Here is a 14,016-nt window from a genome sequence, read left to right on the forward strand (position 1 = left end):
ATAAATCTTATACTTTATTTTAGTTCAATGTTTCATTTTAGGCGAGTTTAATTTTGTTTATCTGAAAATATTTTATCCTTTTTCTTTCTTTCTTCATTTTGTTATCTCTTTTTACCTTGTTACAAGGAGGGGTCGCAATTTTACTCTCTACTTCTACTAAAACCATTTATAGAACATTCTCAAGTTGAGAAGACTGAAAACATTCAAATTTTGACAACTTGAATTCATCAAGTGCTAGTCTTCTAAACTTGTTTATATCATTATTTGTTTTTGTTTGTCTAATATATGAATGTACATGTATATTAGGGAAGAAGCCTAATAACATAGACAGATTTAGCGGAATTACCAAGTGCGAGAAGTAAGATAAGTTCAATAGTTGAAACAATTAACATTAGATAAAAATATCCAAGGAATTACAACCGTTCTTCATCATAGGATAATACGCCTTTAATACGTTGAATACGTTTAAAACGTTGAGGGATATCCGCAATACTTTACCAGTGCGAGATTTTTCCATGTCACTCTAGGGTAGAGAAAGCTACACGAGATATCCGTACGTGCTTACAAAGGGTAAGAGAAAAAGAATTTATCGCCCTCTTTTTTGGTGAGACTGGATATCCCAACCCTCAGGCAAAACCTCATGTTTGACAACTTTAAAAGAATCTTTCCCCTCGAGTTGAAATTCTCCTGTATCCCCCAAAGAGGGTGACAGATTCTATAAGTTCAGGCCACGGGCATTTAAAGACTAAAACAAATATTCTGACAGCATGTCTTGGTAGTATAATATATAATCAGGGTTAGCAAGTAGACCACGTGATCTACGACACTCTTCTTCACTTTAAGCTACATGTATTTAAAAGAACATTTGTTCTAAATAACATTAGCGGACTAACCCAGTGCCAGAAGTAATATACAATGTAGATTCAATAAATGAAACAGCGTGAAAGAAAAAATTCCTCAAGGAATTATAATAATAAAAGGTACTCATTAAACGCCTTTAAAACGTTAAATACTGAACCCTATAGAAAGCAATTTACTGACATAACCAATTAAAGAGTCTACGAGTGCTGTATCTTGTGTGCCCTGCGTTTTTATTATTTACCTGAAAACGTCAACCAATAATTCAAACTTTTTGTTAACGAACACAAATGCTTGTCATTTAATTGTTTACTTCACGTAAGTATCTGAAAAAGTAGGTCCAACTTCTCTTCCCTGTAAGACACCACTGGCTATATATTACTAAGTACAAAGGATTTTTTAATAATTTTTCAAATCTCGTATTTTTCTGAAAAAAAAAGTCACATGATTGTCATGTATACTTATCAGTCCAGTCACCAAATACAAAACATGTATGACAACATCCATTTTTATTGAGTTGGCCCCCTGTGATGCTAATGGGTTTTGGACACGGGTAGCTATAGTAGTTTGGAAAATTGACAGAATTTGACGATGTTTTCTCAGATATCTCCAGTTGTATACACGTGTTGGCGATGAGTGATTCGTTAAAAGAAATATAAACATTTCCAAAATACGGTCGTGTATAGTTTGTAACATGTTATTTGGTATCAACGTGTTTTAGCTGCTTAAAGTGAAGTGGGGAGTGTCATCAGTCACGTGACCTAGTTGTCACCCTTGATATCCGAGAATATTACCAAGGCATCTGCTATAATATCTTTATTAAAACTAAACATATGCACCTGTGGTTAGTCAGCCAATAAATGACGTCACTTATTTCAATCTTGTTAAGTATATCGTCGTAAAATATACGGTTTTCCTGATCTAATTTTACATTTTAATGCAGAACCTCGAAATACATGTACATGTAAGTTAATAATGTTGATATAAGCTTTATACTTAAGATCTTCTAATGACATCTATATAAGTGATATACTTCACAAATTAAGGACTTTGGTGTTAAAATAATCGCCATTAAATGTCGTTACGCCAATCCAGGATTAAAACTGCGCCAATCAAGGACTTTTAGCTCTAAAATCAAGGACATTTTAAAGCTTAGGCATCCATCGGTGCAAAGCTCAGCCAATCGATGAGGTAAAGCTTTGACTGCAAATGACGCTAGGTTCGCACTTCAGCATCCAAAAACGTAATGTTCTGCCAATCATGGACTTTTAAGCATCGTCATCTAAACGTTTCATCAACATCTATATGGGCGTTCAGCTCCGAAACTCAAGGACACTGAAATATCCACCAAATAAGTTTCGACATCCATGGGCGAAGAATCATTAAATAAGAGGTTAATTTCTATCAGTAAATGAGTCAGTCCCATAAGTCAAGACGTATGACAATAATCCATATCAGACAATGGTTTGATCTCCATTATACTAGTTAAAGACAGCACAATAACTAAAGGATGTTAAAACCATTTAATCATAAGTGTTTATTAAATCAAAAGTGTTAAACTCGATGATAAATTTCAGTCATTGGTTCTTCAAGGACGTTAGGTTCCGACAATCAATTTCAAGAAATTTAAGAATCAATGACGTTGATTTCTGTCGATCTGGTTTACAGAATTTCATCAATGAAGGCTTCAAGCTAATTAAGCCCAGCCAATTGCCTTAGCAGAGATCTGGGAATTAGCGACAGGCTATCTGGACATATCCAAGGTCTTTAAAACATTTTCAGACCATTTAATTTAGTGGTCTTAGAATTCAGTAAAAAATCCGTATGCTACACTGTCTATAGTTACAAGGATATGTCCTAATACAGCTGAACCGCATTAATTCGAATTCGTATTTCTCAAAGACACTAAGGCCATTTTTATGTAATTCGATATAATTGGATGGTCCTGACAAAAGTAGCCAAGTTCACCTAACTGGAATAACTGGTATTATCATCACAGTCCTTTTGACTTCATGAAGATGAGGTTTGTAGACTGTAACTAATTCCCACATCCTTGTGATCCATTCTAAAGTGTAATATTTACATGTGGATACGTGTACATGAATCTTGAAAGAAAAGAAAAACCAGAAAATCAAATTCAACAAATAAAAGCTTTATTTTCATAGGTTTTAAAAATGTTTGAAAATGAATAAAATTGTGTGGCAAGAACATTATTGCTTATAAATACCATACTTGATTACAGAAGTAACAGAAATGCAATTCTATATTTATATGGTGCACTGCACACGAAAGAGTCTTAATCGATACAGTTGGTCAACCTTATAAAACCAAAATCAAATGTTCCGACAAATTTGTCTTTAAGACAAAATATATGATGACTTTTGAGTTATATATTTCTTCAAGAAATATAGTATATCGAATAACATGAATGCTACAAAAATAAAACTTATATCAAAATTTAGACCAACAATTTTGTATTATATATACCAAAAGCAACATGAACCAGTAATGGATTAAAACAAACAAAATCGTGTGTAATAATTAGTCTGAGATTATTTTGACCAAAATTCAGGTTTTAATTACTCTCTACAAAATTGCATTATTAAACATTGTATCAGAATTAACGAATAAATAATAATAAAACTCGAGAAATAAATTACCAACAAGAGACCAGACACTAAGAGACCTTGGCGAATAAGAAATGTGAATAAGCTGATGACCATGTTGTTTTTCACTTGATTCCAAAGTGGAATATAGAGAAAAAGAAACTACAATCGGAAAAATGTACCACTCAGACATTTCCGGCACGCATAGAAGGGCTATTCCGAGCTTGTCAGAAAAGCCCATGAGGTTTTCCTTTAAGGAAAACTTGGGACAAAAGGACACCATTAATGAAAATGAATGAATCTTACGATGTTTTATGAAAAATAGCTGTTGCAACTTCAATATTCAAAATAAAGAATGGTCAACTGTTGGTGATGTTACTATACCACTGATCTCAAAATAATATAGAGAAACAGAAACTACAATTAAAAAATGTACCACTCAGACATTTCCGGCATGCATGGACTGCTTTTCCAAGCTTGCCAGAAAGACCCATGAGGTTTTCCAATTGAAGGAGACTTGGGAATATAAGAGGGACCATGTATGAATACTACATGTATATAGAAACAGAAACTACAATCGAAAAATGTACCACTCAGATATTTCCGGCAAGCATGGACGTGCTTTTCCATAAGCTTGCCAGAAAAGCCCATGAGGTTTTCCGTTTGAGACAAATTTAGGACAAAGGGAGACCATGTATGAAAAGTAAAATACAAAGAAACAGAAACTACAATTTGAAAATGTACCACTCAGACATTTTAGGCACACGTGGAAATGCTGTTTCCAGCTTGCGAGAAAGGCTCATGAGGTTTTCCAATTGAAGGAAACTTGGGACTATAAGAGAGACCATGTATGAAAACTGTATAGAAACATAAACTACAATCGAAAAATGTACCACTCAGACATTTCCGGCAAACACGGACGTGCTTTTCCATTAGCTTGGCAGAAAGGCTCATGAGGTTTTCCGATTGAGGTAAACTTGGAACAAATGGAGACCATGAATGAAAAGCGATTGTATTTATTCAGAATGGACTTTCGGTGATTTATGAAATAATAGAAATATAGATGAAGCTAACTTCATTAGTCAAAATAATAAATGATCATAACATGACCAACTGTTGGCCATGTTGTTTTTTTCAATTGATTCCAAAGTGAAATATAGAGAAACAGAAACTACAATCAGAAAATGTACCACTCAGACATTTCGGCACTCGTGGAAGTGCTGTTCCGAGCTTGCCAGAAAGGCCCACTTGGGACTATTAGAGAGACAATGGTGATAGGCGATTTGAATTACTATCTGTTGATATTAAGTTCAAACTGAGCAATATGATTACATATTTGGTCATAAATTAATAGGTAAATAAATAAATTACAATTAAGAAATATTTGTACATTATTTCCTCTATATAAAGCACCAAATGGTTTTACACGATACTGATTTTTGTGATTGTCAGCCATATAACCTATGATGTTAAAATGTTTCCAAAATAGTGTACTACTTTTAAATAAGTGTAAAAAATAAGCACCAGACAAGTATTAGTAATCTCCTGGGGTAAAAGTTTGGTAAATATTTGAAGATAATTAACTTGCTCAAAATTCATAATGTTGCAAAAAAAGAAGAGAAAATGAATAGAAATTTGATGCAGAATTATTTGTGACTCAATGTTATATATAAAACAAGTAATAAAAATATATGTTAAATTTTGTGTATATGGTAAATATAGTTAAAAGTATTGTACAATCAATGTATATTATACTACATGGTTAATATGTAAATGTTGGTATATGAATAAAACTTAATAATTCAAAAGCACCAACCATTGTATAACAAATGTAGATAGAGATAACGTATATATATAGTATAAGTGCAGTACGGATGACAAGTTCTTCTTGTGAACTTTTATATAATAAATATTGTTAAATAATGTCTAAAACCTATAAAATATTTGAATCGACTGGGGCCTTTCATAGAGATGGAGGAATTTTCCAACATTTAGAACCACTGCTCGCTTTCGTAGGTAGGAATGATGTAATCTTCTTCAAAATCTTCATCATAGTCATCCCTGTAATTTAAAATGATCAATTGTTCAAAATCCAATAGTAAATAAAATGTAATTACCAATTTTAATTCCAATATCAGAGAATCTTGTTCGAAATTTTAGTTGTTAAATACTTTTATCATCGCACAATTTTTAAATTTGAAACCAAGTTCATTATAAAATATGCTTTTTTCTGTTAATCCTAAATACAAAAGCCATAAATAACAATACCAGAATGTATCAAAATAGTTAAGCCATTGAATATTAATTAATCGTTTAATTTGATTTATACTAGGATACCACAGTATCTATCATCTAATGTACACACCTTCTGGAAAATAGTTGTGTCAGGACACAGCTTGCTTGGAAATCTGAAAATAAACATGGAAAATGAGGTTATATATATATATATAGGGAAACAATGTTTATATTAATATAATATGGTTACAAATGTATTTCACAAATCATAAATGCTTCCTTTTAACATTAGCAATATAATCCACAAACATCAAATCTAATGATAATATGTTAACTTACTGTCAATGTACTTGGGCATAGGCTTTAATGTTGGAAGGGGCAATGGCTTCTGGACACTGTCCACTGACATTTGGCTCATTGGACGGTCAGTCTCCTGGATATTGATCATGGGCATTGCGCTCACTGGTTGGTCATTTTCCTCGTCACTGTTCTCAGACATTCCAGGGCTCATTGGTCGGATAGTCTCCTGGACTTTGACCACGGCCATCCTGCTCATTTGTTGGTCATTTTCCTCTTCACTGTCCTCAGACATTCCAGGGCTCATTGGTCGGTTTGTCTGCTGGACTTTGAATACTGTCCTTGTGTTTAGCTTTGGTTCACATAGTGGCTCCTGAACTTTGTGCACTTTACTTGCTTCAACATCACAGCCCTTCTGGCTGAGTGATGGAAATTCCAATTTTGTGTCAATTTTGCTCTTCTTTATTTTCTTGAGTTTCGGCTCTGTGAATGAATATATAGTTCAAAGTTCACAAATAATTTCAAATAAAATAATTTCACTGTTACACATTAAAGATAATTTGATACTCATAATAAGACATTAAATTGTGTCTCCTGCCTATTGAATTTTAATGCTACGCCAGTAGTTAATGTTTTAATGAATGCTTAAAATTTTGATAGGTATGACTTTACATGGATTTGTTTAACAAGATCCATTATATAAGTTATAAAATCAGAGATCATGAAACCTTCCCAAAGGCTTCCTTGTCAATCTGGTTGCCATCATAAACCTCAAGCCAAATATGTTTGTCCAGTCTCTCTACAAACTTACTTTCTGCGTTCTCGAAGTCACAAGAATCTATATAGGCCTGGATATCTGCCATGGACTTGCGGTATGTGTACTTGTGTACCTCCATGTCTGACTCAGGTTCTGACATTCCCCAAGTTTTGCTGACTGATTTTGCTTGTTTTACAATTTTCACTTCTGGTGACTTTTTAGTAACCTTTTCTTTAGGTATCGGTGGTTTAGCATTTCTGACATTGGTTTTGTCCATCCAGGAGTCTGATTTTGATGTTTTAGTTGGTTTGACTTTGTTTTTGGCTGTTTTTGTGTCAGACTTGATAGTTTTAGCAGTTTTACTGTTGGGGGACTTGACTGCTTTTGTTTCAATCTTGGCAATGTTGGAAGGTTTAGCTTCAGCTGAGTTTTGTTTTGTTTCAATTTTCCCCCCACCATTTTGATGTTTCTTCTTCTTTTTCTTGGGTTTTTCTTCCCCAAACTCTGCTGGGTTTGAACGCGAGTCAATGAATTCTTGTAGCAGTGTGTTGAATGTTTCTAAATTCTTTTCAAGTCTAAGTTTCTCTTTGCAGTAAATTTCTTTCACTTCAGCATACGACTCATCACCTTCTGTATCACTTCCACTCAAGCTGCTAGATTTGGGTTTGAACTTCTCCACATTTGGTACAAGGAAAATCCTTTCTGAAGCAGATCTAAAACTGTTCTTTTGTTCTAAAATTGAAAAAAAAACCACTTTTGTTTATAATTTTATTTTATAAAAAATGTCTGTTTTTTTTTTTAATTTTTTTAATTCAACAAATTATAATTCATCATGTTAACTCAGCTTAATATAAAGATATCAATTAATGTGTAAAATTCCTCCTAAATGCTTCCCTCATTTAAACCCCTATTCCCATAATATCTGTACTTGGTATGATAATATTTGTACTGTTTATACCATAAAGTATTTAAGCATATCTAGATATATGCTGATACATGTATTTCAAGATAAATGATGGTAAAAACCATTACCTGTAGCCTTCATGTAATATCCTGCAACTCTGAGTACTGAATCCTACAATAACAGAAGAAAAGACATCATGTGATATTGTTTTGTGAGTGTGTTATTTTTATATGGTTGCTCATTCATTATAAACACAGTCTAAGAAGAATTCAAATGTGGCTCTATGAGTGAAAGGATTACATTTGTACAACATGAACTAGCTGATTGTTACACATGTAAGTATAGATCTAATTATTTTGTTCCATTCTAGTCTACATTGACTTTTACTTTATATATATACATGTACATAGTATCCATCTATCTGTATGGATAATCTTGTTTAAAAAACTTACTTCATAGATTTGTTTTCTGAGATTTTGCAGTTCTGAAAGTAGAAGATTTCAAAAAATAATTTCAAAGCATATACACACCAAGTGACTAATGTGTTAAAATATTATATAAGAGCCAGAGAATGAAATAAAAAATTGATAATATTGAATTAATCCATAAAAATGGAACCTCCAACACTAACAAGGGGAGATAACCCAAACATAGAAAACCTACCTCGCTGTCTCTTGCGAATATTGTCCACAATTCTTTCAAGGCTCACATCTACCATCTCAGTAGCAACGTATGGCTGGAAATATAATAAATATTATAAAGCATTATAAAAGGGCATTAGATTTTTTCAGTGAAGAAAATATTATAACATTTTGTCTTCGTGAGCTTAAATATAACAGTGAATACATATTTTGAAAGCATTCATTGATATTATTTGAACACAATTGGCAACTGTATAAAAAGAAGTATAAGTGTCCATTATCATATGTACACATAACTACCTAATATATATTATAATTATTGAATTACCTTCGTATCAAAATCTCTGATGAAATCATCTAATTCTGAAAATAAAAGGAAACATGGTTGCCATGGTATTTCTCAAAATATTATTTTTCTTTCCTAAAATACATTATTCTGTTGACTGTTAATCATTTAATGTGTAGATTTAACCATTACCTTTTATTTCCAATGTCTAAATGCACTTCTTGAATTTATTAAAGCAATTAAAGTAATCTATTTCATAGCAAGCCTACCATACATCTTCTGAATAGAATTTTTGTTCAATGTTTTGAGCTCTTGTTCTTCCTGCTTGGATGGGCCATTTGACTGGAAATTAAATACAGAAAGTAAATAATCATTTCTGGAGGAAATTTTAATCTTTTCCTGGGCATTGTAATATTTTCTTATTTCAATAAATTGTTTGTACTCTTAAGAATTGCAATCTTTTCTGGAGAGGATAAATATGTAGATATGTAGAAGTTTCTTCTAACTTTGTTACCACAACTTCATATTCTGACATCTATAAAACAACTGTTTGTCAAAATGTGGACCAGAAGTAAAGGGGAACAACTACAGTATGTGTCAGATTTTTATGGTGTCACAAACAATGAAGGAAAGGCAAAGCAGCTAGAAGGATTGTATACTTACTCGACAAATCTTTAGTGCCTGCCTTCTGAGGTCTACAATATCAAAAGAAATATGATTTTAATAAGTGATACTTAGTCACTGTCAAATGTCAAAGTTATCAAAGAGAAATGTATAGACATTTATAAAATCATTGAATACAGCCATACCAAAATGTGCACATACTTCCAATATAGATTAGATGGTACTAGTTACTGTCCAACAACAATTTAGTTCATGCAACATTTCATGTGTACATTACATTATTGTACATTACAATGTAAATCAGAAGTGCATTAAATATACATGTACGTGATTACATGTACACGGTATTGCCAATATCCAAACTCAAGATTATAAGGATTCCAATTTAGATATGAACAAATGTACATATACATTTCAATATACTTTATGATTTTATGATAACATACAAGGTGAAACAGATAACTTCCTAATCTGTTGTGAACTTACTTCGTCTGGACTGTTCTAAGTCCTCCTCAGCAGCTATCAATAACTCCATTTCTCTGTCAATGTCCACATTGGGCTGTGATAGAATGAAACTACTGTTACTACATTTTATACAAATTTTAAAGTGGACAGGAGGTTTTTATTTTAAACAGATGAACACAATGAGGATGACAGGAACCTTCTTTTAAAGAAAAGTCTGTTTTGATATTCATGCAACTGGTATAAATAACAAATTCAGAGTGTATAAATAATATAATAAATCAACTTACCCTGAGTGTGTCAATTTCCCTTTTGTAACTATCATACACTACAAAGAAAAACCAGAGTAATTAGTATGATGATGTAGAATGTAGAGACATTTTTAGCATACATGTAAACAACTCCAAGTACATCACACTGATTAGTGATTATAATTCAGCAATTAAATCAATTATGGAAATATAATATTTAACAGACTGCTTGGGCTTCTGTACATAGTTAATTATAATCCACTAAACCTGCCTATATTATTAGGCTTTTATCCAAAGCCAAAACGATATAGCTTAAGATATAGTCAGGTTTAGCAGATGTAAATTAAAAATTGAATTCTAATAACAACTTTTTAAAAATGATATCTATTGACAAGTAAATAAACTTATATATAAAATACTGAGGATGTTGAAGCTAGCAACTAAGTACAATAAGAAAAGTTATAAACTTACAACAATCATTGAGTTTTCCAGATATGGTCTTCAATCTTTGTTCTGTTTCTGCTGTAGGGACATATGCCTACAATTGGAAATTGAAGGATCTTGTAGTTTTGATGGAATTCGTAAAATAGTATAGATCAAACATTTTATGATCTCCTTGAAATTATAATCAAATTGTACAAAACTGTGACAAAAATAGTTTGGCACCAAACATAAGCAATAACTGTTAATCATTTAAATCAATTTACCCTCTGACGTCTGTATTCACTCGTTCTTTCTCTTGCCGGATCTGGATCGAAAAAGAAATGGATGTGGGATTTATAAAATCATCCAAAAGGAAACCAATTTGGCCTAACATCAAAAGGATTCGGGTATTTTTTATATTTATCTTAGAAAAGCAACAGGTAACAATACAATATTAGGCCTAACTCTCTTGGACAAATTATCAGTATGACTGTCAGTAAGCCTGGCAGATGCAACTAAATTTTGGAATAATTTACAACAACTGGGTTATTTTGTTTACAGATAAAACACAACACAGTCATATGTACTCACTGTCTCCAAAAGACAAGATTTCCGGGACTTTATATCGAGATTTATCCATTGTAAACTTGTAGAAAAAAAACCGTGTGTGCAGCACCGGATGCAGTTTTGTAACTAAGCGCCGCGAAAACTCACGTGATGGAACAATGCGGTCACGTGATAGCTACATCACGTGTTCACCGAGGTCTCGTTCGTTTCCGACTACAACAGGCGATTGGCATACTGAAGTATATTGTTGGCACATTATGATGTTGATTAAACATATTTTTTAATCAGTCGTTTGATAAAGACGGAATAATATCCAAAAAATATCGAAAAATTCCGAGCGGTGTGGCACGTTACACCTTTTACAACAGATCTGTAGATATTACATATGTACATATGTATGATATATGTATTATTGGTGGCAACTCATGATCTTATTTTTTAACAGGAATCTTCAAGACTGACGATATGATAAAACACTAAAATCATTTTAAACATCCTTTTACTCTTTTGCGTAAATGCGCATTTCAAGTCGCCAGGTACAGTACATATAGGCTTACTGAATTTAGTAGTAAAACGTAAAATCTGTAATGAGGTTGAAAAATACAACAGGTTCTAAATCAGCCGGGGCTTGTAGTCAAAGGATTTTTCAGAAAAACACATTTACATATTTATTTCCATGAATATTAAATTTATGCATTTTCGTTAAAAAATGTGAAGATTTGAACAAGGCCTTTAAATTGATTGTTTCTTTAGGCGGTAACCTATGGTAGCAGTGTACAGTAAGACCGAATGGCCGTGAGATTTTTATTAAGCAGAAAGCCCTTGTTTTATTATATGCATAAAAAAATTGAAAAATGTATATGTGCTAAAATTGGTGAATTCAATCTAGAGAATTATATGTAGGCTTCACATTTGCATAAAGAAATTCCCCAAAATGGGTTCGAGATTAATGGTTTAGAGGGTATCCGAATGTGCGTCTAAGATGGAAAAACTCAATACTGTAGCAGCAAAAATTGATAGCTGGGGTACGAGGTAAGATTGCTCAAAAGTTTAATGATATACCTATGTCGAAATAGGCTCAGTTCCGCTATCACGGCAGTGATGCTTGGTTTTAAACTATGTTCAAGAAAAAAATTCTCCTAGAGGGGGTGTAATTTTGGGTTGAAAATCCCAATTTTTTGCATTTTTTCAAAAAAACTAATTTGGTTACCATGGTTTTTACAGGCTCACAAAACCACAAAAAGCGGACCTGTCCAAAATTGAACTCTGCATAACTATTGCAAATGTTGTGTAGATTAAAAATATATATACTTTTATATAGATGTTATATGAGGTTAAAAAGCTGTGTGTACATAATTAAAGCCTGCACTTTATTTTGCTGAATTTTTCAAATCTACTGTACACTGCCACCTATGTTAAAAAAGTAAGGGTTGTCTCCCTTCAACCACTTGCTAGACTTTATACACAGACCGAGACTATATCTAATTGTTACAGTAATTGTTACCGCAGGGATATGAAAATTAGTTATAATTTATATAATTATGGACCCACCTGAGTTACCTAAGACCATTTTTAGACGTTTTTGAGGTCTAGATAAAAAAAAAACGGGAAAAAATCAAACTCTACATAAACTGAGAATTAGTCACAGTTCATATACATATATAGTCATGAACCCACCAGAGTGCCTATAGAGCATTTTAAGGCATTTTAGGGTCTAGCACTATATGTACAGTATGATTTTACCTACATATGACAGCGTCTATGTCCATATCATAGGACTTATTACACAGATTATATGTTCTGAATAGTTTAAAGTAATTTGAGGTTCAAAAGTATCAGTAATTACCGGGTTATACATGGTGTCCTTACCGATTCATCGTCCCTGTTGTTGGTGGATATTGGTGTCTTTGGTGTATTATATAATTGTTTTATCATCTTTACTGTCACTGATTTATATCTCACAAAATTAAGACTTCTGTGAGATGCCATGCTTTTTGGTTTTGGTGTATATGTGTAATGATTCGTACATGTATCTCGTCGATACTTTTTCCTCTTGAAACAGTTTATGATAAAATGTAAATCAAGGTTTTGAGTTAATTCTCCATACATCATATATAAGTTCAACAAAATATTATCATACGTCATCATTGTAACACGTCAAACTATCACGGACCTATTTAAACCACTGTTTCCGTTATCGGTGGCGAAAATTAGAGGGGTTAATATGCAGATTGAGCTTGGGTACATACGATATACACATGTATATATCCTACTGGTAATATATATCGCTCCGAGTTATGGGTACAATCTGTGAGCGACGTAGATAGTATACATGTATCTATGTTTTTGGTACAATAAAACAATGACTTATACTTATAAATCCTTGATTTAAATGAGATACTAGCATACTACTCACAAAATTAATAATTATTTCAATTTTCATTCATAGTCTATATTAAACGGAAGTTAGACGTGAACGTGCACGTGGGTGTTACAAAACGTCTGTAAGTCAGAAAGCAAAGACTTGTGGATATTGTCAATAAAAATACTAATATACAAAATAACAATTTCATTGGTCCGTGAAATGTTTTTAAAATTGACTAAGAACACGAAATTCGGCAGACCGAAAAATTCGTAATGCGGACAGTTTAGGCCACAGGGACCTGGCACGAAAATTTTTAACCAATAGTATACATATATATATTATACTATAATATATATATATGTATACTGTTAGTTTTAAAAAATCGTGCCAGGTCCCTGTGGTTTAGGCTGGGAACGAAGGTGTCCGGATTATCGAGGGTCCACTATATACAGCATAATTGAAAGGAACAAGTATTCACTTAGTTGGATTGTACTGTAAACCATCTTTCTTTCGCGGCTCCTTAATTTCACGATTTTCGTTGCAAAGTTTTTCGCAGAGATCAAGTTCCGCGGATTTAAAATTGACTGCAAATAATTTAATACCTTTAATACCTTTGAATTTGATTGTGAAAAGATGTCGAAGACGTTAATTAGCGGTGAACAAGACTGCATTTACACATTGATTACGAATTTTGAGGAAATAAATAACAGAATTGCATATTTGTAATTGGTATGAAAGTC

The 14,016-nt window shown here is 32.6% G+C and overlaps 1 protein-coding gene across 1 annotated transcript; it reads right to left on the bottom strand.

Annotated features, from left to right (window-relative positions):
* Window positions 1-3,007: 3,007 nt before the first annotated feature.
* On the bottom strand, window positions 3,008-11,102 carry LOC138336752 (myosin-2 heavy chain-like). The gene is made up of 15 exons (XM_069286305.1): window positions 10,936-11,102; window positions 10,629-10,669; window positions 10,393-10,459; window positions 9,961-9,998; window positions 9,695-9,767; window positions 9,248-9,279; window positions 8,854-8,926; window positions 8,627-8,661; window positions 8,321-8,393; window positions 8,110-8,141; window positions 7,786-7,828; window positions 6,808-7,485; window positions 6,039-6,479; window positions 5,830-5,872; window positions 3,008-5,525 (listed from the first exon to the last, which is right to left on the bottom strand). Exons 1-15 carry the CDS (start codon window positions 10,982-10,984, stop codon window positions 5,456-5,458), a joined length of 1,788 nt encoding a protein of 595 aa, XP_069142406.1. The 5' UTR covers window positions 10,985-11,102; the 3' UTR covers window positions 3,008-5,455.
* Window positions 11,103-14,016: the final 2,914 nt, after the last annotated feature.

This window comes from Argopecten irradians, chromosome 12, assembly GCF_041381155.1.
Source record: "Argopecten irradians isolate NY chromosome 12, Ai_NY, whole genome shotgun sequence".
Classification (NCBI taxonomy): Eukaryota; Metazoa; Mollusca; class Bivalvia; order Pectinida; family Pectinidae; genus Argopecten; species Argopecten irradians.